Below are 27,487 nucleotides of genomic sequence, written 5' to 3'. Positions count from 1 at the left end.
GAACAGGAATCTAGAGCTGGCAGTTTGAGCTAACTCTGGTCCATGAGTGGTTTGTGGTACATTGGAAAAGGCCCTGAAGCAAAGTTAAAGCTGATGTAAGGCCCCACTAGGAGATTATGGCGTGAAGAGGCTAGAAACGGTTGCACTGAATCCAGGGTGAAGAAGCCAAAGGAGGGTGTAGTGGATCAGCGCTGAAGTAGAGCTCTCTGGAAAAACTCGAAAACCAAGAGGCTAGTGTTAGGTGTCCTGGACTGAAACAGGGCCACACAGAGCTGTTTGCTGGCTAAATCGCTCATGTTATAGACATTTGAGTGCCCAGTTTCGAAATAATTTTGTTGATACTTCCCATTTATGTTAACCAATTTTTTCCCATTATTCATCCAACTGTACCCTCCCAGAGAGACATCCCACATAACAAATAATACTTTTGTTTTGTTTTGTTTTGTTTTGCAAAGCAATTGGGGTTAAGTGACTTGTCCAGAGCCACACAGCTAATAAGGGTTATGTGTCTGAGGTCACATTTGAATTCAGGTCCTCCTTAATCCAGGGCCTGTGCTCTATCCACTGTGCCACCTAGCTGCTCCCCAAATAATACTTTTAAAGAAGAAAAATGAAAGAGAAAAAAATCAGCAAAACTGATAAATACATAACAAAAATCTGAAGTATATGTTTAATATACCACATCTAGGGACAGCTAGGTAACACAGTGAATAGAATGCCTGCCCTGGAGTCAGGAGGGTCTGAGTTCAAATATGACCTCAGACACTTACTAGCTACGTGACCCTGGGCAACTCACTGAACCCTGTTTACCTCAGTTTCCTCATCTGTAAAGTGAGCTGAAGAAAGAAATGGCAAACCACTCAGTGTCCTTGCCAAGAAAAGCCCAAATGGGGTCATAAAGAGTCAGACCGGGACACATTGTTGTTGTTCAGTCATTTCAGTATTGTCTGACTCTTCATGACCCCATTTGAGATTTCTTGGCAAGGATACTAGAGTAGTTTGCCATTTCCTTCTCTACCTCATTTTATAGATGAGTTAACTGAGACAGACAGGGTTCGGTGACTTATTCAGGATCACTTAGCTGGTAAGTGGAGACCAAATTTGAACTCATGAATGAGTCTTCATGATTCCCAGCCCAGTGTCCTATCTACTGTGCCACCCAGTTGCCCCATAGAGAGTATTAAGTGACTAAAGAATTACAACAAGAACAACAGCACACCCATGGGCCTCCCACCTCTTCAAAGGAGTGGGAGTGTCTTCTCATATCTCTTTTTTGGAATAATGTTTTTTTTATATTTCAACATTGTATTTTGTTTGTTTTGTGGTGGTTCTTTTTATTAATGTTGTAGTCACTGTATGTATTATTTTGTTAACTTCATTCTGCAATAGATCAGGTAAATTTCCATGCTTCTTTGTATTCATCGTTTCTTAAGGGACAATAATGTCCCTTTATGTTCAAGTACAACAGTTTGTCTAGACATTTCCTAGTAGACGGGCATCTAGTTTGTTCCTGATACTTTTCCATCACAAAAAAAGGTGCTGCAATCAATATTTTGGTGGCTTTCTTCTAATCATTGACTTCCTTAAGGTATTAGCCTAGCAGTGCAATTTCTGTGTCAAATGATTTCTGTAATTCTAATTCACTTTTCAAAATGATTGTACTGATTCATAGCTCTATCCACAATGTAGTAGTGTGCCTATCTTCCCAGAACTCCTCCAACAATAACTGTTGCCAATTTTTTATATATTTACCAACTTACAAGGTATGAACTGAAACTTCAGGATTATTTTGATTGTAATTTCTCTTTTTACTAGTTATTTGGAATGTCCTTTCATATGATTGCTTACCATTTACTTTGAGAACTCTTTGTTTATGTCCTTTGACCTTTTATCTATTGAGTAACAGCTTTTGGTCTTGCATATTTCTATTAGTTATCTTTCAGATTGTGTGTGTGTGTGTGTGTGTGTGTGTGTGTGTGTGTGTGTGTGTGTGTATCTTGGATACCAAACTCATATGAAAAATTTCATATAAATTTTTTTCCCATTCAATTACTTCCCTGCTTATTCTAGATGCATTTTGTCTATGTGAAAGCTTTTCCATTTCATGTAATCAAAGTTATCTGTTTTATCTTCTGTAATTATTCCTATTCTTTGTTTAGTTAAGAATACATCACCTACCCATAGCTATGATCTGCTTCCCTTCTAATTTTCCTATGGTATAATCATTAATATTGAGCTTATACATCAGTTTAGAATTTATTATTGTATTACTGTATGCAGTATAAGGTTCATTGATCTAAACCTAATTTCTGTCAGAGTAATTTATAGTTTTCCTGGAAGTTTTTCTCAAATAGTAAGTTCTTTCCTAAATAACTTAGGCTTTCTGGTTGATTGAAGACTGGGTTATTGAGTTACATTACTCCTGGTTCTCCCTTGTCTAGTCTATTCCACTGATCTCCTCTGTTTTTTAAACCAATAGCAAATGGTTTTGATAACTACTGCTTTATAACATTAGAACTATAAATTAACTTTGGTGATATAGTCATTTTATTATATGGCATTGCCAGGCTTTTGGACTTCCTTTTCCATTCAGCCAATTCTTCTTTTTAAGGCATTCTTCTCCTCATTGACTTTTTGTACCTCTTTTGCCACTGGGGTTGGGCCATTTTTAAGGTGTTATTTTCTTCAGTATTTTTTTTGGGGGGGGTCTTTTTAGCAAGCTGTTGACTTGTTTTTCATGAGGAGCATAGGAGATTCTTCCAGCTGTTTAAGTTTTCATTATTTCTGTAAGTCATTATTTGTGATTGACTCTATAATTAGTGTGTTTGAGAGAGTAATCTGTAAGTATTTTTATGTATTGTTATTTTGAGTAGTTTCATTTTCTATGATTTCTTTCTGGATTTTTTTTGTTATTACATAGAAATGCTGCTGGGTTTTGTTGGTTTTTTTTGTTGGAGGGGGTGTGGAAAGAAGGTTGTCCTGCAGTTTTCATGAATTGCTATTAATTGTTACAATATCTTCACCATTTCCCTAGGATCTTCCAAGAATGCTGTCATATCATTAGCAAATAGGAACAGTTTTACTTTCTCTTTACCTGTCTTTATGCCTTTAATTTATTACTTGTGTCTCATTACTGTTGCTAGAATTTCCAGAACTATATCAGAGAATGGTGGGAAAAATGAATATCTTTATTTTCCTCATTTATTGGGAAATCCAGCATATCCTCATTCCATATGATGCTTTTGGTCATAAATTATACTTTCTTATGTTTAAAAAAGATATCTTTATGACTATATCTTGTAGGATATACCTTTTTTAAAATTTAAACAATTTGTTTATTTTTAGTTTTTAATATTCACTTCCTTAAGATTTTTGTTTTAAAATTTGTTTTAAAATTTAAAATTTGATAGATTTAGCTCTTCTCAGCAATACAGTGATCTAAGACAATTCCAAAACACTTATGAGGGAAAATTCTAACCACATCTAAAGAAAGAACTATGGGATATAATTTTCCCTTGTAGACTTCTATAGCTGCATATCAGAAATGTTAGTATGTTGTTTCATGGCTTATTTTCTTTTAGATAATTATTCAATGTTTCTATGATTTGTCCTTTGATCTACTCATTATTTAGTATTTCATTGTTAAGTCTCCATTCAGATTTGTTTCTTTTGTTCCTACTCTCTCAACTGATACCTGAAAGGATATGATTATTAATTCTGTCTTTTGTCTAGGCACTTTTTTTGATCATGGCTTTCAGGTAGTCCAATAATTTTTAAATTATCTTTCCTGGATCTGTTTTCCAGGTCAGTTGTTTTTCCAATGAGATTTTTTACATTGCCTTCTATTTTTTCATTCTTTTGGTTTTGTTTTACAGCTTCTTAATTTTTCATGAAGTCATTAGCTTCCATTTGCTCTATTCTAATTTTTAAGGAAGTATTTTCTTCAGTGAGCTTTTGGACTCCCTTTTCCTTTTGGCCAATTCTTCTTTTTAAGGCAGTCTTCTCCTTATTGACTTTTTGGACCTCTTTTGCTATTTGGGTTAGGCTATTTTTTAAGGTGTTATTTTCTTCAGTATTTTTGGAGGGATCTCTTTTAGCAAGCTGTTGAACTGTTTTTCATGATTTTCTTGCATCACTTTCATTTCTCTTCCCAATTTTTCCTCTACTTCTCTTACTTGATTTTCAGAATCCTTTTTGAGCAATCCCATAGCCTGAGACCAACTCATATTTTTCTTGGAGGCTTTGGATATAGGAGCTTTGACTTTGTTGTCTTCTTCTGGTTGTATATTTTGATCTTCTTTCACCAAAGTAAGATTCTGTGGTCTGGTTTTGTGTGTGTGTGTGTGTGTGTGTGTGTGTGTGTGTGTTGTTTGTTCATGATCCCAGCCAATTACTTGAGTTTTAAACTCTTTGTTAAGGTAGGGGGTTTGCTTCCAGTGTGGAGAATGTACTGTCCCAAGCTTTGGGGGTTGCAGCTGTTTTGTGCAGCTGTTTTCAGAGATAATTCTAGGGACCTGTAAATTTTCAGTTCTTCCAAGGTGGTATGATCAAGGGCGAGGTGTTTATTCCTTTCCTGGCCTGGGCTCTGGTCTATGAGTGACCACAAGCACTCTCTTCTGCCTTGGAACCAAGGAGGATTCCCTTTCCACTGCCATCACAAGTTCTACCATGCCAGTGCTCCTCCTTGCCCCAGGACCACCACCCAGAACTGTGACCCAGATCCAAGCATGGGCAAAGCAAGAGAATCCTTCCTCAGTACCAGCAAAGAGATCCCTGCAATCTGCCTCTGATCAGCCACTGGATTCCAACTCCATCTGTGAGCCTAGAGCTCTGGAAGTAGCCCCTGCCCTGGAACTGAAGTTGGAGCCAAACCAGCTCCTCTCTCACCCAGGTCTGACAGACCTTTCATACTTGACCTTCTAAGTTGTCTTTGGTGTTTGTGGTTTGAGAAGTCAGGAAACCTCACAGCTCCCCCTTGATTCAGTCCCCTGAGGACTGCTCCAGGTTCACTGAGGCCTGGTCTTTGCCCACGTGGTACACACTGAACTGCACTCCTCTCCCAGCCTGGCGCAGTAGACCTTTCCAATCAACCATCCATGTTGTCTTGGGCTGGAAATTTATTTCACTCTGTCTTTTTGTGGGTTCTGCTGTTCTAGAATTTGTTTAGAGCCATTTTTTACAGGTATTTGGAGGGCTTTGGGGGACAGCTCAAGCAAGTCACTGCTTTTACTCTGCCATCTTGACTCTGCCCCTCTCTTTCTGTCCTTTACAATTATTTATAATATCTCTGTGCTGAAAAATTTGTATGGCATTTAGTAATCCTGTTTGGAAGAGGCCATTAGTCTTTTAATTCTAATTTCTCCAGTAGTCTGTTCAGTTCTGTGTATTTTTTATGTTTACCGTCCTGTTAAATTTGTCTAAAACTAGTAGAAAGACATTATGGTCTCCTGCCACCATTGTATTTCTGTCTATGTCTTCTTATAATTCAGTTAATTTTTTCTTTATCAATTTAGATGCTAAGGCATGTGGAACATGTAAGTTTAATATTGATATTTGTTTTCCTCTATGATTCCTTTCAGCATATTTTTTTCTTTTTTTATGTTTTTTTTTATGTTACACATTTTTTAAATTTTACTTTGTATGATAGCATGATTGTAATTCCTGGTTTTAGAATTCACTAAATACATGTTGTAGCTCCTAGTTTTTAGTCTATGCATGTCTTTGTTTTTTAGATATATTTCTTGTAAGCAACAGATTGTGAGACTTTAGTTTCTCATATAACCTGGTACTTTTTCTCTTTTTAGATTGTTTAAAGCGTTCATATTTGAAGTTATGAGAGTTAGGTTTATATTTTCCTCCATTTGACTCTAATTTTTTTTATTAGTTTTTTTGGTGGAGGGAGAGTGCAGGGGTCAGGGTATGTTTCTGCTGTTATTTTTGCTTCATCTGTGTTAAGGAAACCATATTCTAAATAGTTCTATTTCCTTACCCTCAAGTCTACTTACTTTATTTGTTACCCTTTCTCCTGGTTTTGGATTTTTTCTTAACATCAACTCTTCTCTTCTAATTCTTTCTCTCTTTTTTTCTCAGTTAAGTAGTCAAGTAAAATTCCCCTTCCTCTCCTCCTCTTCTACTACTTTCATTTGTTATGGATTTTTTTTTCATATTTCTATATTTTTTTCTAAAAAGGATTTTCCCTTGCTCTATCCTTTATTACTTTTATGCCTATTCTATTTTTTTTCTTTGATTCATGGCCCTTATACTTATGTATGCCTTCCTTAGGGTCTTTATTAGTCAAATAATTATTTTGACTTCCCTTGTATTATTGCCTTGGAGATATTGTTTTCTCATCCCCTTTGTTCTGTTGTACCTTACTCTCAGAAGTATCAATTCCTGCAGGAGGTAGAAAGAAGAGAAATACTGCCTGTCGGCAGAAATTTTCCTGTGTTCTTCATTGTTTGATCGTTACTATTCCTTGTTCTCCCCATGGTCTTTCTTCTCCTTTAACCATGAAATCTCTCCGGGTTCATGTCAGCTTTGGGTTCTCTTCTCTTGAGGCATTATGCTCTCCATGAAAGCACACATCTCAGATGTAATGGTTTAAGTATCAAATCCTTGCATATTTATGCCTGCTTTAATGTTCCCTTCTCCCACTATAGAATCTCTTTCTCCCATCACGAGTGCCTTCTTCATTGGGATCCCCTCCCACCACTGAATCAATAATTCCTTCTTTCAGGCTAGAGCAGAATATATTATACTATAGTTGAGGTAAAAAAGGTCGGGGATAGCCATCATGATCTCAGACAGAACAAAAGCCATAATAAACTTAATTAAAATAGTTAATCAGGGAAATTACATTTTTCTAAAAGGTATCATAAACAATGAAGTAACATCAAAAATTTTATAGCAAGTTTCTCTGATAAAAGCCTCATTTCTCAAATATATATAGGGAACTGAGTCAAATTTATAAAAATAAGGGCCATTCTCAAGTTAATAAATGGTCACAGGATAGGAACAGGCAGTTTTCAGAAGAAATAAAAGCCATCTATAGTCATATGAAAAAAATGCTCTAAATCACTGTTTGTTAGAGAAATGCAAATTAAAACAACTCTGAGGTACCACCTCATGCCTATCAGATTAGCTAATATAACAGAAAAGGAAAATGACAAATTTTAGAGGGGATTTGGAAATGTCCCTAATGCACAGTTGGTGGAGTTGTGAACTGGTCCAACCATTCTGGAGAACAATTTGGAATTATGCCTAAAAGACCATGAAACTGTGTATACCCTTTGACCCAGAAATACCACTGCTAGGTCTGTACCCCTCAAGAGATCAAAGAAAAAGGAAAAAGACCTAATGTATGAAAACATTTATAGCAGCTCTTTTTGTAGTGGCAAAGAATTGGAAATTGAGGGGATGACCATCAATTGGGGGATGGCTGAACAAATTGTGGTAAATGGTTTTGGTGGAATACTGTTGTGCTGTAGGAAATGATGAACAGGATACTTTCAGAAACCTAAAAAGACCCATATGAATTGATGCAGAGTGAAGTGAGCAGAACCAGGAGATCACTGTACAAGATAAGAACAATATCATAACAATTATCAACTGAAAGATTTAGCTACTCTGATCAATACAGTGATCCAAGATAATTCCAAAAGATTCATGATGAAAAATTCTATACACCTCCAGAGAGAGAACTAATAAAATCTGAGTGCAAATTGAAGTATATATTTTTTCACTTTCTGTATTTTTCTTGCTAACATGGAAATATGTTTTTACATGATTTCACGTCTATTATTGATATAGTATTGCTTGACCTCTCAATGAGCGGGAGAGGGGCCTGAAATAGGGAAATAATTTGGAACTCAAAAAAATTTTTTAAAAGTTATGAATTAATAATTTTTAAAAATTCCTCCTCTGTTGCTCCCTGTTTCTGTCCCTACCTTTGCCATTTCACCTGTTCTCTAATAGAATTGCTTCTTCCTTGGAGACTACAGAACTTACACTTTTGTTCTTTACCGTTGACTTAATTGTATTTCATCACACATTCCCATCTGTCTTTTTTCTCTACTCTCTCTGTTTCTGTGCTCCCCTCTTCCATAGTTTAATCCCACAAAAAAAAAACATTGATTTGCCTGTATAGGCAGTGCTATGTGGTTTAGTTCATGGTTTCAGGCCTGTTCCTCCACCATCATTTCTTCCATTAAAATTCTGCTTTCATCTTTTTCTTCTTGTGTACTTTTACAAACAGTTCTGATTTTTCTTAAGAGTCACTCTTTTGTTATTTTCATTATTTTTAACTCTATAGGCATCTTTCTCTTTCTATCTCTACCCCTACCTCCAGGATACTTTATCTCATTACTTGTGCTCTAGTTGATTGCTCAATTTGTTTACCTTGGTTTCTGTTGTGTGAGATGTCAAGGCAGTCCCCTCAACTTTTTCCCAGGGGAAGACATCTACCTATCTCACTTTTCAGATAGCCAGCCCATGCCATTTTCTACTGTTGACTTCATGACAATTCAGACAACCATTCCTGTGACCAAAACTGAAAAAAAAAATGGTAAAGTATAGTCCCAAGAATTTTTAGCTCAAATAGCAAAGATTTGCTAATCACAACTTACAGCTTGAATATAATTAATTTCTCATATTTCCCTTACAGTTACATTTAATTTTTCATTTACTTATAAAAGTAAATTAATCACATTCTGGTGTTTCAGACACACAGCAAATTCTTGATAGTTGACCCATATTAATATATTTAAGTTACATCCCTATACAGTTGCATAATTTTTATAAATGATAGCTAAAAATTTTCAAATGAAAACTTATTATATTATATATAAGTATATATTACATATATGTAATTTATTATAGTAAACATTATTATCTTTTAAAAATCAAAATATACCCCATTAAATATTTGTTTTCAAATATCCATTTTTATTACCTTGTTTTAAAAGCTCAATTTATAATGTAATAGCATTCAGATTAAAAAAAAGTTATCTTTCTAACAACATTTCTGATACAATGATTTCCGAAATCTCACAGTATAAGAGAATTTAGAAACACAATAATAACATACACAATATCATGAAAATATGAAACAAAATTTGTTACCAGTCAGATGACAATTCAGACAAATGTATTATCCCATATAAAAATTATTAATCTTGTCACCTTTGATATATTTTATACTAATCACATTTAAAACCTGGTATGCCTTTATATTCAACTAAAGAAATAATGATAATAACATTAATCAGCATTTATGTAGTGCCTACCATATGCAAGTAACTGTATTAAGCACTTCACAATCGTGATATCATTTTGTTCTTCACAGTGAGGCTGGGAGGTGGGTATCATTATTTTCCTTTTTATAGAGCAAAAAACTAAGGCAAACAGAGAAGATTACTTGCTTAAGATCACATAACTAATAACATTTTCTGAGACTTGAATTTAACTTAGGTTTGTTGTTGTTCACAACACCTTTATTTGGGAATCTGATCTGAGATGAGAATGGTTAACAGGGTCAGAGATGGAGAGTTCTTGAATTGGGAGAGTAACAGGAAGTCACTGAGCTGGGAAAGTCACAGGGAGTAAAAGGAGTCCCTTCCTTTTTGGTTTCAATCACCCTTTCCATTCTTTAATTAAATTTTAAACATTTTAAAGTTGCTCTCTAATTTAAACAATCTTTTCTCTTTTCATGGTCAAGGAAAAATTAAGGACCAGATAAATTTAAACTGCAAACCATATACCATTTCCCCCTCTTCATTCTGGAATTGTTTTCAAACTAGCTGCCTTCCTTCATTACACTAAAACAATAGCTCTATCAATCTTCAGGGGGAAAGTGACCTAAGTGCTATTTATCCTTAAAATTTGTACTAATTTAATTCTTATTTTTTCATAAAACAAATTCTACAGAGTGGCACCTCAAAAGTTCCTGGAATTACCCAAAGTCCCAGGAGTTCTCCCCTTAAATCTCAAAATGATCCATCTCCAAACTCCTCAACAATTAATCTCTAATTCTCCTTAATCTCCAAACCTACAAAATCATTAAGATGTTTTTAGCAGTTTTTTAAACCTAGTCTCTTCCTACTAAAAGCCTAATGTGGAAGTTAGTCCTGCTTACTGGGACAACTGGTTGAAGTATGAAACTACTAATATTCCCCAGTATTCTAAACTCTTCGGCTGTAACCTTTTAGCAGTTATTCTGGCTGCCTGAATTTTCCTTTTAGAGATGTTTCAAGGGAACAGAATTTACAAATAACACTAAACAGGATAAGACAAATAGTTTTCCAGAAAAAAACAAACAAAGTAATAAGACAAACACATGCTTGCTAGCCTTAATTTTTTTCAATTTGCAATAATGAAAAGAGCCAAATTGGGGAAGAGGTGCAAAACAAATACCAGCTGAATCTCTTGCAGATAATATATCATCTGTAACTCAATAGGGATGTTGTTTAGTCATTACTGTAGCTATTAGGAGCATTCCCTGGTCCCATGCTATCAAAAATCCACTCAAGGAGGAACCCACAGATATCTTACTACTACTGAAACCTATCTTCCTTTGCCACCTCAGGGGGGAAAAAAAAAAACCTTAACCACCCCACTCCTTGGGGCAAACTTAATCTAAATCTAAATCACCCCACCCCCTGGAGCAAACTTAATCTAAACCTGTACCATTCTAATCCTTAGGGCAAACTTAATCTAAATCTAAACGCTAAACTTCACTGGTGGCTGAAGAAATAGAGATCCAGAGCAAGAGTTCTATCTTTGGGTCAGTCTTCCACCAAAAATGTCCTTCAGTAAAAAATTAACCAGAGATCTCTAGAGAGTTTTTCTGGAAGACTGTTCAGCAGAGTCCAAGTCCTGATTTGACCTAGCAAGGCTCACAAAAAATTGGCAGGTGAGAGAGAATAATAACTGAGGAAACAAAGGTTCAGTCTTACGAGCATATCAATTTATTAAGTAATACATAGCAACTGCCCACCAATTCAGGACCAGACTTCTTCAGCTTAGGCCTGGACCCCAAAGACAAGAGGAGACAGACTTTTATGCATTAAAAACAACCAAATAGGACTAATTATTAAAAGGAAGCAATACAACATTAGGTAGTCTGATTTGTAACTAGACGAAAGATTAGAGACTTTCCAAGTTGTGAGGGGGAGAACAAACAGGTGCAGTTACCTGAATTCAGAATAAGAGGTATCCCACTCCCCCAAGTGTCTGTGAACAATCAGTGTAACATGGAAACAATAACTGATCAGTATGTGACCAGTTTTCAGATAAGACATATGGGTTGCCTGAAATGCAGAATTGTGAGAAAACTCTTTGCATCAGTCTTTGGATCTGACTGAGTTTCTGGTCCCCATAAACTAGGTCCTTAGTTAAGATCTCTGAATAGGAGGTAGAGATGGTTCAGTTTCCCAGCCATGCAGGGCTAAGTTCAAACAGTGTAATAAGGTTTTCTCTCAATACCCACAACTGAATAAAGTTTTCTCACAAATAAAAGTTGGACTAGACCCATAATTGAATAAAAAGGGAACTGAGCTAGCTCCAAAATTGAGTCACAAAATGGAGTTAGTGTGGTTCACTCAATTCCCAAAATTAACCACTTGCTTTTCTAATCCCCTCAATTTCTTCATTTGTAAAGCCAATAATCTGCTCATATCTTTTTTTTTCTTTGTAGAAATTCTTTAAATGCCTTTTTATTCTTTTACTACCATTGTTTTCATCAATCATTAGGCTCAGACTAAGGAAAATGTCATATTGGGTTGCATCTTAAGCTCCTTTGGTTTTTAGAACAGATTCTGTTCCCTTCTGAGATTTCTGGTGGGTGCAGAATAATATTATGTTACTTGAATTTCCCTTAAATTTGAAAGTCTTTCTCTTGGTTGCAGGCAGAATTTCTCATTTATGATTGTTAAATTTAACAGCTATATGCTTAGAGCTTGTAGCAAACATGCCCCCTCCTGCAGCCCCAGAGAAGAGCTATAGATTCTTTTGATTGATACTTTATATTTTATGCATAGAATTTCTGAGTAGTTTTCTTGTATTATTTCTTTCATTATGGTGTTCAGATTTTTTTTTTTGTTTGCCATGTTCTATTGGGAGTCCTATAATCCTTAAGTTTCCTCTTTGTTCTTTGTCTTTGAGGTCAATATCTTTTACTTGTATAGAAGTAATTTTTTTCTCTTAACATTGTTTTTGTTTCCCTTCTATCAAATTGGCCTTCATGTCTGTATATTTTCATTTTCAGTTAATTATTCTCCATTTTGTTTCTTCTGTGAGATTTGCCACTGTAGATTCAGGTTTTTCCATCCCGCCTATTATTTCTACTGTGAAGGTCCCTAATCCTGCTTTCACAAATTTTCCCTCTTGAACCATCTACAAACATCCTGCTGTGGTTTGATGCTTTCTTGGAAATTGATGGGGCAGCTAGGTGGTGCAGTGGATAGAGCATCAGCCTTGAAGTCAGGAGGACCTGAGTTCAAATGTGGCCTCAGACCAAACACTTGACACTTACTAGTTGTGTGACCCTGGGCAAGTCACTTAACCCAATTGCCAAAAAAAAAAAATTGATGGAGTGTTGGATTTCATTTCTTTTGTCTTTTGTTATTTATTCAGAGATATTTGGACCCATTTACATGATCTGAATGTCACATTCTCTTCTGTTATTAATATTTTCCCTGTTCATTTATCTGTTTGTGTTCAAATTTTAAAATTCATTTTCTCCTTCCTGAGATTGGTGGAAATTTCATTCTTTTTTTTTTCTCGTTTTCTATTTTCTGACTCCTTCATCTGTGATGGTAATTCCCCAAAGGTCTAGAACAGACCTGCACAACTTGGTAGTAGGTAGCTGCTGTGCACCGCTAACTCAGCTCGCTACTAGAGCCAGGATCCTAACTTTGAAGGGATAAGACCAGCTTAACCTTCTATCTCAAATGCGCACTGATGAGGCGGGAAACAAGATGGAAGCAACTCCGTTTATTTTTAGCAAAGCACTTACTTATATAGTAAAATAACAGGAATTCTTTCTCAAGTTACGATGACGTATAGCCCATGCTATGCTCAAGGATAGTGCATGCACGTCCTGTGCACTTATCTGACTCCAATCCCAGAGAAACTGCTAATGACCATACAATAACTAGGGGAGTTAAAGATTGTTAAAGATCCATACAATGGAGCACCGAACCAGGCGACCTTTGCTCAAAGATCAGCACCCGGGAGGGGCCTTCACCTATCAATGAGACCTCTTGAATGGCCCTCTACATCCTTACAGATCCTCAACAGATAGCGGCCAAAATTAAAACAGCCTAAACTTCTTCAGGCTGCAGATAGGTTAGACTAGAGACAGACAGACGATGGATGGTTGACACAGGTCACATGACAAAAGAGTGCACAATGGCAAACCTACATTTTTCACAGGTGGCCTGAAATCCTTTGGTGGGCTGCCAGAGGCCCATGTTGTTCAGGGCTGGTCTAGACCTTAAAGGTGTCTCAGCCTCCTTCCGTGCAGGGGAATTCCATTTTAACTGGCCTTAAGCTTTTCCCAAAGAGAGTTCTAGGGCTACATAACTGTCTGTATGCCAATTCCCTTTCTGTTGGGTTTGTAGTACTGCAAAGATGCTGGTGCTCTGTTCCATTTCTTCTCTTCTTTAGTTTTCTTTCTGAGTACTGCTGCACTTCAGCAGGGGTGCTACCGTCCCAGGCAAAGTAACTTTTCTACTTTCATAAATCTTTACTTCTGCTGCATACAGTGGTGGATGGAATTTAAAATTGTGGGTTGTTTTGACTCTCTGCATAAGTGTTGGGGCTGATGTTAGAAGAGATGATGAGTGAGCAGATTTATGGATTAGTCTTCTCTGCTGCGAGTTCGTTGGGTTGTTATCTTCTTGGAGTTCTTGTCTTTGGCTGTGGAGAAAGCTGCAGTTACTTTATTTCTTGTGCATAATTCTTATTTTTGTTGAGATTTGAGAAGTAGTAATATAGAATTTATGTAGTCTTCCATTTTAACATGACTAGTAAGTTCCACAGTTAGTTCTTTAAAAAAGTGTAACACTAAAAAAATTAGCTTTCTAATATTAGCAATTTTCAGAGCACAATTGCCAAGAGAATTCAAGAACCTGAAGGAATCAGATGTTTGATGAAGAATCAACAGTTTAGTTATAAGTGCTTCTTAATTTAAGTAAGTGAACTGGTGGTTAAGCAATAATACCATGGGACATGCTGTTTCTCAGGGCCCCTCCCTATCATGAAAAATACTAACTCTTTGACATAGTCTAGCCTCTGATATTTGGACAATGATGTACTGTGGATATAGCTAAGATCACAGCTGTCTGAGTAGGTGTTTTATTAAAAAATATCTCTACTTTGTTGCCAAGATAAGCAGTCAGGTTCAGTTCTGATCCTCTGCTGAAGATTTGTCATTGGTTCAATTTTAGCTTATTGAGCAAATACATTAAATAAACATTTACTCATTTTTAAATCTGCCATCTATAATGTATTGCTAAGTCTCAGGAGGTCCCCTCGGTTTGAGTGTGGACTAGTTTAGTGACTTAAAAGTCCAAAAGGCAAGTACTATAATAATTTCAAGTTAATTAAAATATGCCTTACTGAAAAGGAAAATATGTAATTGTAGATATTCAAAAAAGTTATATGAATGACCCATCTAATTGCTTGTTTTTGTTTTATTTTGTTCTTACCATCATCAGAAGTGGGAAAATATATCTAAGTAAATGTTATCCTCTCAAGGAAGATTTTCAATTGCTTCTCTAGATTGCATCATATTTTAGATAAGAATGAACTAGATTTTCATTATAAACATCACAGATCTGCACAGCCCATGCACATCCCTGATAGCCATAGTTTTGGGGAGAATTTGATGTTTCATGTCAATTAACTCTATATACCTATTATGGCAAGGCACTAAACTAGGTAACGTGTTTGCAAAGTACTAGGGATAGGATATACAATCATTATTTACATTCATGTATTATTTAGGGTTTATAAACTCCTTTACATATATTATTCCCATTTGAGAATCATAAGAATTCAGTGAGTTGGGTAATGAAAATATTATTATTACTATTTTACAGCTGAGGAAAATGAGGTTCAGAAAGGTTACATGAGGCAGTCACAGTTGCATGGTTATCCACTAGCAGAGACTGGATCCAACACAAATTGATGTGTTCTAATTCAGGTCTGGTGCTTTTGTCACTGGTGCTTACTGTCAGGGAGCTCACATTGTAGTAGGAGGAATAAGACATGTGTACAGGTATGAATTTGTATGAATTATAATGGAATAAATGAAATGAAGACTTCCAAAGTAGTGATATATTTGAGGATTTGTAGATCTTTTCCAGTTAGTATTCTGTTCTTGTCCACCACTTTTCCAGGATAGACAACTGAGGAAGTGACTCTTGATTTGAGTCTTGAAGGAAAAGTAGGATTTCAACAGTTAGAGATAAGAAGGTGGCAGGAGAGGCCACTCTAGAGATGAGGGATGATAAGACAAAGAATACAAGAAAGTGAATGTCCACATTAGCTAGAAGATGGACTTTGTGAAGGGTAGCAATGTGGAATATGGGTTAGAAAGGTAAACTGAAGTCAGATTATAGAGGGCGTGGAATGCCAGATTGAATTTGTATTTTATTAGTAGGAATTGGGGTGCCACTGTCAGTTTTAATATAAGGGATTGAAGAAAGCCTCCCCCACAAAAAAAAATATTACCTTAAGTTTACATAGGGATATAGAAGTAGATATATCAGAACAGCTGTATGACACAATGAATAGAACTCTGGGCCTGGAGTCAGGAAGACTCATCTTCCTGAATTCAAATCTGACCTTAGACACTTACTAGCTGTGTGATCCTGGGCAAGTAACTTCATCCTGTTTGCCCTAGTTTCCTCATCTACAGAATGAGCAGGAGAAGGAAGTGGCAAACCATTCCAGTATCTTTGACAAGAAAACCCCAAATGGGATTACAAAGAGTTGGATAGAACTGAAATGACTGAACAACAATAGTTATATAGATGTATATAGGCAGTTGGTTAATGCCATTAATTTAATAAGAAGAAGATAACAACAAATTGACTTTTATATAATGCTTTAAGGTTTACAAAACATTTTACACACAGTATCTCATTTAAATAGAAGAACAAACCTTTGCGATAAGCACCCTGGCTATATTATATCCCCATTTTATAGATGAAGAAGCTATTAGAAAAATTGGGCAAGTAGGAAATTCTCTTAGCAGCGCTTTTTGTGGTAGCCAAAAATAGGACATACAGATGCCCATAGATTCATGAATACCTGAAAAAACTGTGGTATATGAGTATATGGAATATTATTGTGCCATAAGAAAAGATGAATATAAAGAATTCAGAGAAACATGGGAAGTACATATATAAACTGATGGAGAGTGAAGTAAGTGAATTAGGAAAACGATTACAATAATGTAAATTTAAGCAACACTAAAAGGCTACAGTAAGGCTATGATGACTAATCTTGGTCCTGGAAAACAGAAAATAAAACAATTTCTTTTGATAGAGAGGTATGGAACTGAAAGTATGGAAGGGGAAAGTATGTAAGGGAAGGAATACACATTTCTATAATGCCTGTTATGTGCCAGGCACTGTGGTAAAGGCTTTTTATAAATATTATCTCATTTGATTCACTCAACAATGGTATGAAGTAGGTGCTGTTATTTTCTCCACTTTACAATTAAGAAAATTGAGGCAAAAATAAATTAAGTGGCTTGCCAGAGTCGCCCAACTAGTTTATTTATGCCTGAGGTCAGATCTGAACTCAGGTCTTCCTGATTTTAGACCCAGAGCTCTATCCATTGCACCACTAGCTGCCCCCATGTTATGTATGCTGTCAGACTTGATTGATTTATTGGTCCATTCTGCCCACTTATTTTTCTTGGTTACAAGGGAGGGTTCAGTGAGCCATAGGAGGGGCATATTTTAGAAAATACGTTATATCAGAAGAGATGTGAAGAACAGAGTAAAGAGAGAGAGAAGCTGGAGGCAGAGACAACTGTTACAAGGACTTGGGCACATGCAATCTATCTAGAAATTTATCTAAAAAGATTTAGTTGTGTTGGAAATAACCTCTGGTGCCCGAATAGGCACAGTAAGTTAGACAGACTCAGGATGAGTGAAGCAGTGAAAACTTTAATACACTTCCTGCAGGAAGCAAGTGTGAAATTCGAGATGAGCACATACACACTGCAGAAGTGAGAGCAAACCTTATATCTGTAGTCCAGGCCCCAAGTCCCTTCTAGCTGACTTTCATAGGTAGAAGTCAGCACAGGTCACAGACTTCTCGAAAGGCCCACCACATGTTCCCCTAGGTAAGTTTCAAACATGCACACTCTAAGTAAAACTTAACCTTTGTCCTCCTTCCAGCCTGTTTAATCAGTCAATTTCAGCTGGTTCTTGAAGGGCCTCACCCTTTCCTCTTTATTTCCTTATATGGAAACAATTGTTTCTTGCTTCTCACAGTTGTTTAAGTGCCACTTGTTACCAAATAATCTTGCCTTGGACTTGATGTTATAGCATAGAACAGAAGGCCAGGCTTATAAGTAGGCTCCAGATAAAATTCTTGTAATACTTTTTAAAATTTTTATGAAATTAATGTTGGTCCCTAAACTCTCATTTATTAATTAAGTACAGGTAAATTCCCTAGAGTATATATATAATTGATCATCTTAGAAAACAATTTTCTAGTTCTTTCCATTTGTGAGAATAACCACATCCTTCAGTTGACTGATATTTGTGGTTGTTGTTAGTATTCTGTTCTTGTCCACCAGACTTGGCTAGAAGTCAAGTAACCAAAAGCTTAGTTATTTCTGAGGGGGCGGGGCCCAAGCCAAGATCTTCGCCCCTTGTACCAAAAGGAATCTGGCTCCCATTTGTCTACAGACCCCAGCTCCTTATCTCCCTTTGGAAGCCTTAGCCTTCACCTTTTGGCTTTACTCAGATGCCTTCCAGCTCCCTCCATTTCAGGCCCCATAAAACACTTAAACTTTCAGGTTCCTTATTGACTCCCCTTATCTCCCTTTGACCAATGCCTTCCTGTTCCCTCCATTAGCTATTCCCATTGTCTATTCAATCTCTCAGACCTCCCCAATTAGAATTCTTACCTAGAGCCTTTTCCCAACCTCCTTCTCTGGCCACCTAAAGTTACCTAAAGTTACTTTAGTATTTAAGATCCACCCTGACCCCCATTCAAATGCTGAGAATCTCAAGCTCAAAAGGCTGAGGCTTACTAACTTTCAGCTAATGGCTGAGAATCTCTCATGCCCCAAAGGCTGAGCTTTTCTCATGCCCTTATGGGTGTTAACCTGGCCTATGCGATTTATCACTAATAAACTTTTCCTCTGGCTGAAGAAGATTTGAGTTGAATTCATTCAGGCAGGGCCCCATACAGCAATTTTGGGTTTGCAGCACCCCAAAAGTCCTAGACCTCTTCATTTCCAGCTCATGGATATTACTGTTCAGATAAATATACTTCTGAAGATAATGTGATGAGTATTGGCTGGGTTATATCAGGCTTTCAACAAATCTTGACCAGAAAGAAATATAATTTTGATAATAGACATAATTCAGATAACTTTAGTCAGTTATGAATCAGGTATTTAAAATGAAAGCTGAGTTCAGAACAAAAAAAGCTTTTTAATTCTTTAGTCATTGAACCGAAGACTATGTGCATCCTTGGATATGTCTTAGCTCCCAGGGAAGTTTTGATGGCACATAAGAGTAATGAAACATCTCAGAAAAAAAGAACAAAAGTGATTTGACGTGCTAATGGACTGTGAATACTAATACTACATTTCAATTAAAAGCAGGTCATTTTATTGAAGTAGTCACAGGCACAATATGATTTTGGTTTTTATTTTTTTGTTGATGACTTTTCCCCTTAATCTTCTCCTGTTAGCTGCATTGAACGCTCCTTTGTAACAACAACAACAACAAAAGTAAAACCAGCAGACATAGAGACTTGTTTGATGGTATATGCAATAGGCCAGATGTGTAATCCTCCACCTCTCTACTCTGAGTAGTGTGTCTCCTCATTGGTTCTCTAGACCAGGCTTGATCATTATAATTAGCCAGAGTTCATCTGTCTTTTATTATTGTTTTCATTTACATTATTGTAGACCTTGTATACAGTTATTTTGATTTTGCTTTTTTGGCTTGCAATAATTTATACAAATCCACTTTTCTCTGAATTCTTCCATTGTTTCTTATGGCACAATAATATGCCATCACATTCATATACTACAATATTGTTAGTCTTTCTTCACTCAGTAAGCACCTACTTCTTTTCCAAGTTTTATTGCCATAAAAATAAATCTTATGGTATAAAATAAGACTTTATTTGTTAACCTTCTTGGGAAGTGGGATTGCTGGGTCAGAGGGTTTATTTAGATTTTAAAGAATCATAACTGTGGTTCAACTTCTGAAATAATAAATTTGCAGAGAACATTATCTTGTCCCTTTATTAGCAAACATAAGATAATATTTAAAGCTGGAAAGATACTTTAGAGGTCATTTAGTCCACCCTTTTCACTTTTAAAATTAGGTAAGAGGTATAGAAGTAAAAAATGAAACAATTTAGTAGCAGAGCTAGGATTTAGGCCTATGTTTTCTAAGTCCTAAAAAAAATTCTCTTTCCATTACATCATATAGCCTCTCATTCTAAATAAATGAGTAAGTCTCATTTGGCATAAAGGTAGGGTTAAAAATGTTGAGAGGAACTTTCTAATATATAATTGGATATGAAATTTCAAAATTGATTGATTAAATCAAAAGGATTTTATGCAAACAGTGAAAAATTTACTAGTTCTAGTGCTGTCACTGTGGGTGGAGAGAGGTGTTCAGGGAGTAGAAATCTAACATAATAAAATTATTTGTTGTAAATACTTTCAAAGGGAAAAGTGGATTTTCTTTGGAGAGGTGATGGAAGTATTGAGATATAACAGTGATTAAACTACAGACAACAAAATAACTTATGGAACATTTATTAGGTGCCTACTTTGTGCAATGCAGGATATTAGGGCCTAGGAATATTAAGACAAATAGAAAAGTCTCTGTGCTGAAGTAGTTCACATTATATTGGGGGGATACAAAATGTTCACAATAAGTGAATTCAAAATATCTATGAAGCAATTTCAAGTGCCAGTGACTGAAGGTGGGGTGGGGAGGGGGAAATTAGGATAGGAAGTGGCATAACAGCTGGGTGTTGAAGGAATTTTACAAATAAGGAGGGAGTGCTTTCCAGGTACCCTGGACAGTCTTGGCATTGAGGTTGGAGATGGAATGTAACTAATGAGGAGAAGCCATTGAAGATTTTTGAGTAGAGGAGTTATACGGTCAGATTTATGTTTTAGGAATATCTGTTTGGCCACTGGGTGAATAATGGATTAAAGAGGAGAGAGACAAGACATAAGGAGACCATTTAGGAGTATACTGCAGTAGTCCAGATGAAAAGTGAAGAGGCTTTGAACTAGATGAGTGGCTGTGTTGGTAGAGAGGAGACAGAAATGAGAAATTTTATAGAGATAAGATTGACAAGTGATTAGATAAGGAAATTTAAGGGAAGCAGAATGTAAAAGATGTCTCCAAACTTTTTAATATGGGCAACTGGAAAAATGGTGGTGCCATCAATAGAAACAAGGGAATTTGGAGACACGTTTTAGGGAAATTATATTGAATTCTATTTTGGTTATGTTGAACTTAATGTACTTTTGGATAACCTGAGGGAGATAAACAATAGGCAGTAATGTGAGATTGTAGTTCAGGAAAAAGATTAGGGATGGATATATAGATTCAAGAGTCATCAGCAAAGATTTGAAAATTGAATCCATGTGGACAGAGAACCTGGGAGGCCCACTCTTTTGTAGTCAGGGGAAGAAGGTTGATCTAGCCATGGAGACTAAGAACATAGGAGAAGAACCAAGAGAAACCTGAAGATGAGGTAGTTGATAGTTTTTAAAAATTTTTAAAAGAGTACAAATAGAATAAAGACTAAGCTTGGAGAGAGCAATTTTAATCAAGTGGTAGAGTTGGAGTTGACATTGAGACAGGCTAAGAATTTAGGAGGTGAGGAAATGCCTATATTTCATATAAAACATTTTAGACAATCTTTTCTTGAAGTTTGGCTGGAAAAGGGAGACTATTCCTTCAATAGCTTGAGAGAATATAAGGGTTTTTGTAAAGAAGGTTTTTGTTTGTTTTGTTTTGTTTTAAGGATGAGGACATCTGGATATGTTTTTAGGTAGGGAGAAGTCAGTGTTTAAGGAGAAATTGAAGATGAGAGAAAAAAAATAGTGGATAATCAAGGGTATAAGCTCCCAGAAGAGAAGATAAAATGGATTCAAGAGCAGAGTGTAGGAATTATCTACATCATAATTGGATCCAGTGAGTTTAATATTTTCCTTCATAGTATTCTTTCAAGGTTTGTTTGTAGATTGCACTGTTTTCAGACATGTAGCTATTGCTTCGAGTTATTTTCCTTTACCATCATCAATCTTGGTTTCCTGGAAAAAGTGATGCCCTGATTTATAGAGTTTTAAATCAGGTTATCTCTTGCAAGATCTCTGAACAACTTTTGTTTAAGGGAAAGGGAAAAGAATATCTTACAAATATCTGCTTTGTTTCATTCTTGTCTACAGTTACTGTTAAGAAAATGGCAAGACAATGAAGTCAATCCAGGACCTTTCTTTCCCCTATCACTAAAATCGTTGTAATGGTATTTCAGTGTGAATTGGAAAACAATTTATGAGTATTAATTACTCATAATGTTAATTTTTCATTGTGAGATATTTGTAATCATCTAATGAGAGCAATGACCAGCCTTCTTCTAGTTCAAAGCAAACATCCTCTCAGAATGTAACTTATCTAGTTTTCTTGTTTCAGTCTTTTAGACTATTAGTGAAGTCCAAAAGGCATTTTCCATGTATATGGTAACAATAGACGAATCCATGAAAATATCAAACCAAGAATGTTTTTCATAATCTTAAAGCTTGAGAGAATTATAAAATCTCAGGTACAAAAAAATAGCAATGATCATCTCATTCAATCTAAACTTAAGCAAGAATGACCTCTACAGAATTCTTGACAAGAAGTCATGCAGTGATCAGGAATTCACCATCACTTAAGATGAGCAATCATCTTCATCAGTCAGATACCGCCAATGAATTAATTTAGCAGAATTTTTTTTTCTATGTTTTTGGTCTTTCTTAAAAGGTATGTCACATTGGGTAGCAAATATATTTGGAAATGAATGTGATGTAAAAACAAAAGGTATCAATAAAGAGCAAATATAATTATAAAAAAAAAGAAAAAAAATTTTTTTTCAATAGCCTAGGTGAAAGTTAATGAGACTTCAAATTGACCAGTGTATCTAAGTTACAGCAGGAAGAAATAAAAATCAAGTGCAGTCTAGGGCTGGTAGTCTGAAGATATTTCTAATCTAGATGTTATCAAAAAGGAGCTCTGAACCCTTGGAAGTGTTTATAGGATGATGGGGCTTAGAGCTAAAAAAAAGTATCTTAAAGATTGTAGAGTCCAATCCTCTCGTTTTATAGAGGCTACTACAACTCAGAGAAAGGAAACAATTTTCATATGTCACACAGCTAGGAAGTAATAGAGCCAGGGTTGAAGCCCAGGTCCTCTGGCTCCAAATCCAGCACCCTTTCCACCATGCCTTTCATTATCCTCACCTGTAAAGTTGACATTAAACTTTTTCCATTTACTATCTGAATGATTATTGGGATAAATTTTAAAAGTACTAAACATAAAAATATGTTTAAATAGCTTTAAAAATGACAAGTACAAGACTTTAAAGTAACACTTCAATTTATTAGAACCCTTAAATCAAGATGATAAGAAGTATTAAAAGCTAGTATTTGTATAGTTGGTTTTTTTTTAACAGTTGAGGAAACTGAAACTGATAGAGTTTAGCTACTTGTACAGGATCACACAGTTAGTAAGTGTCTCAGATAAAAATTCAAACTCAGGTCTTCCTGACTTCAAATCCAGGGATCTCTCCATTGTGCTACCTAGCTTCCTGTAAAATATCAGCCTAAGTTACATGAAATTACCTGGATTGAAGAAATAATAGATTTTATGTAGTCTGATTTCTATATTTGTCTAAGTGTTTCTGCCATAGCTACCTGCTTGTTAATTTTCTTCAGGAAGCCCTTTACCAAATAGAACTAAAAGTATATGTCTCAATACTGTCATAGCTGTATAAAACAACCAAACTTGTGATGTGTTGACACCAGTCCTTCTGGAATAGTGCTTTGTTAATTTATTTACCAACCCATATTTGTAGCATTTCAATTGCTGTTGTATAATATTAGCAATATTTTTATGTGTTTTGTTATAACACAGAGCAGTCAGCTTAGTGTGTTCTGTAGCTGTTCACCAGTTACTTAACTAATCATCATATAATTTCTTTGATCTACTGGTCAAAGGTATGCTACTTAACAGTATAAGCACTTAAGGTATACTACCATACCTACTAAAAATAATGCCATAGATTCTAATCCTTGCTTATGTGGAGTGAACCAAATTCCCCTCCCTCCTCAATACTCAACTATGCCCACACTCTACCCCTAGATTGATAGAGAAATGATAGGTAGATAAGATAAGTAGGTAGGAAGGAGAGAAGGGAGGGAGGGAAGGAGGAAAGAAAGAATAGAGGGAAGGAAGGAGAAAAATGTATTAAATGCCGTGTTCCAGGCACTGTGCTAAGTGATAGAGATACAAACACAGACAAGCAAGAAGTAGCTCCCTTTTTAATGGAGCCCCAACACATAAAGCAGAGGTTGAAGCAGGGAAAGGGGAAAGTGTTGGCAAGATAAGACAAAACTCATCTATTAGAGCAAAGGTACTCAGATATGGAATCAACACTGTTGGTGGGGAACAGGTGGAGGCTATAGTCCTGTAGAGAAGTCATGGCTTAGAGCCACAGAGAAGTGTTAAGGAGATCTGGGCCCTTGCAAGATAAAGCAAAAACTTCCCTATCAGAGCTGAAGGACCTACGGTGGCATCTAGATTGCCAAAGGGAAAGTGGTGGAATGATGGTCTGAAAAGAGTGGGCCAGGAAATAGCAGGTAGGCTTAGGTCCCAGCACCTATCACAGTGCCTATCATGTAGGTACTTAATAAATATTTGCTTTCTTGATTTTCAGATTTTTGGAGTCATGTTATTTTGTTGATGCTCATTAGTTTGATTCCAGCTTCTTTGAGAGATAGAGAGGTCCTTTCAGTTGTAGCATTCAGATTTTGACTTTAACACATATCACTTGCTAATAATTTCAAATTTGAACTATTTTATATCAAATGAGTACATTAAAAACTTTTATCCAAACAATTTTTTTACCTTATTATTATTGCCTACAATCTTGGGATAAGTTTCTAAAGTTTTCTCCAGACATATTTCCAACAGTTTTTCTTTAATTTCCATGTGAATAATACCTTTCTAATGTAGGAAACCTATACTACAGTTTCAATAATTTCATGTTGTTAAGAATAAGTCAGTCATGACAATTATTGTCAATGATGTAATAATTTCTGTGGTACAACTTTTGTATCCCAGAAGGGTTTTTTAAAATCTGGTGAATCTTTGTCACTTTTATTCTATTAGGTTGCCAATTGTATTAATTAATATTAAGTCTATGTCATACTTAAGGTCATATGATTTGTAAAATCCTACATTACAAACTAATTTTATTTGTCTTCAAATTTTGTTTCAATTCTTTATATCATTTCTGTTTCTAAATATACTGTGTTCCCATATTCCATGAGCCAAGAGGGAAAAAATGAAGTTAAACAAATTGACCCAGCATATCAATATGTCAATAGTGTATATCCCATATTCTCCATCTATATCTCTAACTTCTACTAAGAGCTAGATAAATTTTCTCAACTTTTCTCTGAGTTAAGAATTGATCACTATAATTTCACAGCCTCATTTGAAAAATGAGCAAACTTAAGCCCAGAGAGTTTAAGTGATTTGCCCAAAGTCATAAACCAAAACCCACAGGTCCTTTGACTGAATCCATTGCTCCTTCCACTCTTCTGCGTTGCCTGTCCTCTTTTTTCTTTTCTCTTTCAGTTAATTGAGGATGCATTTCTCTAGTATTTTATTATACATTCTGGAATGTTGGTTGCTTGAAATTTATGGCTTTAGTGACTGTCACTCAAAGAGTTATTTGCAGATTTTTGGTTTTTTCTTTCATATATCCTTGGTGCTTTTCACTATTTTCTGTCTTGTCTTTTCAAATAATACAGAGTGCGTTTCCTTCTGGGTGGACGTCATGGGGAGTTTAAGTTTTTGCCTCCATCTGGTTATGCTCCCTGCTATGAAGCCTTACTTCCAAAAGAGAAGATGATTTTGGAGCCTGTCAAAGAATATAAGCGTGATTCTGAAGGAATTAGGGATTTGTTGGGCACTACACGGTTCCTCTCTCAAGCCTCCTTCATCCCATACCCTGTAGACACCAGTCAGGTAGGTTAAATTATTTGGTGGCAATTTATATGTCTAGGCAAGATCTTTGTTCTAATCCTGGTAACGTTTGGGAATTATCTCAGGCATTTTGACTTCTCTACTCATGTTGTCATCCTATGATGTATTATCATTAATTAGTGTTATTTGTGCTCTCATTATATACACCTGCTGTGGTTTTGGGGAATGGAGATTGGGAAATGGAGGTAGGAAAAAGCAAGGCATGTTTGAGTGGAGGGGAGGAATAAACCAGTTTAGTTGGAATACAGCTTTCTGTGCCAGTTATTAAAAGGGGAAATATAACTAGCAAGTGTTGCATGTCTTTAAAGAGAATACAATGACTGTCTTTTAAGAGTAGAGGGAGTTCATACCCCCAGGAGTGTGAATTTGCTACCAGGGTAGACATATTCTAGCCTTTGTTAAGCTCTGGTATCTGAGACTAAATAACAAGTTTAATTTATATTGTTCATTAAGATATAAACTGTCTCTAACACTGTAACTAAGTGATGTCACATTGACATAAGGCTTCCTCTTGGTCCTAGTCCCTCTTGACCTCCCTACAACCTTTGACACTGTGATAGCTCTCATCTCCCATGTGCTTTCTCCTCTCCAAGTTTTTATGACACTGATCTTTCCTGGTTCTCCTCCTACTTGTCTGATCACTCTTTCTCAGTCTCTTTTGCTGGATCTGCATTTAGGTCCCTCAAGGTTTTGTCCTAGTCCTTTTTCTAAATCTCTTTGTGATCTCACTTGCTGTCCTAGGATCAGTTATTATCTCATTTCAGATGAATATAAGATCTGTATCACAAGTCCTACATTACCAGTTACTTTTTGGATAAAACCCAAAACTAACAGAACTCATTATTCTCCCCCTAGAACCTCCCCTCTTCTGAAATTCCCTTTTACTATTAAAAGGACTGCCATTCTCTCAGTCACATAGGCTCGCAATCTCAGTGTCATTCTCAGCTCTTCGTTCTCACACATCCCAAATAGCCAGTCTGTTCCAGAGTATTACCTTTGTATTTTCATGACATTGCTCATGTAAGTTTTCTTCTCTCTACCCCTACACTCACCACTTTGGTAAAGGCTTTTATCATTAATGCCTAGACTTACACAATAGCTGTCATATTGGTATCCCTACCTCAAATCTTACCCTACTCCAGTCCATCTTCCTTTCAGCTGCCAAAATCTTTCTAAAGCATAAATCTGACATGTCAGTAAACTCCAATGGCTCTCACGGTCTGTCCAAAGAACTTTGAAGTCAGTTGTGTGACATGGAAGACACTGGCAAAGAATTTCCCAACATGGCAAGCCTGCATCACAGAAGGCTCTGTGCTCTGTGAGCAAAGCAGAATTGTAGTAGCTCAAAAGAAATGTGAGATGTGAAGATTTAGAGAATTCTCCACTCCTAATGTTCATATGTATTATTTGTGCCCCACCTGTGGTAGAGCTTTCCAAGCCTGTATTGGTCTGATCAGCCCAGTTGGACACACTATACTTTGACCCTAATATAGTCATGTCATTTTGGTCCTCTTTCAGAACCAACCAACCAAACTCCAAAATCAAATAGTCAAATATAAAATTCTATGTTTGGCTCTTAAAGCCATTTACAACCTAGCCCCCTCATACATTTCCATTCTTCTTGTACTTTTCTCCTCTCCCCATACTTTATGGTCCACTAATACTGGCTTTCTTAAGAATCCTCATATATAATAACACTACAACTCCCTTCTCTGTGTCTTTTCTACTCTCTTTCTTGTGTGATCAATGAGGAGAACTAGAAATTTTTTCTGATCTTCATGACCCTTGAAACCTCTTCAAAATAGAAATTATATGCATGAGATAAAGCAATCTCAGCTGTCTCCACTGTCTAGGATGCCAGGAATTCAAATGAAGTAATAATTAAATGAACTAACAACAGAACTAATCACTAGCCCATAACATACTCCCTTAGCACCTAT

General features: G+C 36.1%; 1 protein-coding gene across 1 annotated transcript in view; it reads left to right on the top strand.

Moving 5' to 3' along the window:
* Nucleotides 1–27,487, top strand: part of RYR3 (ryanodine receptor 3) — a 731,065-nt gene that overhangs the window by 384,116 nt on the left and 319,462 nt on the right. Inside the window, exon 20 of the mRNA XM_078151313.1 lies at nucleotides 25,313–25,529. Coding sequence (XP_078007439.1) covers nucleotides 25,313–25,529 — 217 coding nt within the window. The remainder of the gene's footprint in view (nucleotides 1–25,312; nucleotides 25,530–27,487) is intronic.

Source organism: Phascolarctos cinereus, unplaced genomic scaffold (genome assembly GCF_003287225.1).
Source record: "Phascolarctos cinereus isolate Bilbo 61053 unplaced genomic scaffold, phaCin_HiC Scaffold_3;HRSCAF=262, whole genome shotgun sequence".
Lineage (NCBI taxonomy): Eukaryota > Metazoa > Chordata > Mammalia > Diprotodontia > Phascolarctidae > Phascolarctos > Phascolarctos cinereus.
This window is presented reverse-complemented; position numbering and strand designations above follow the sequence as displayed.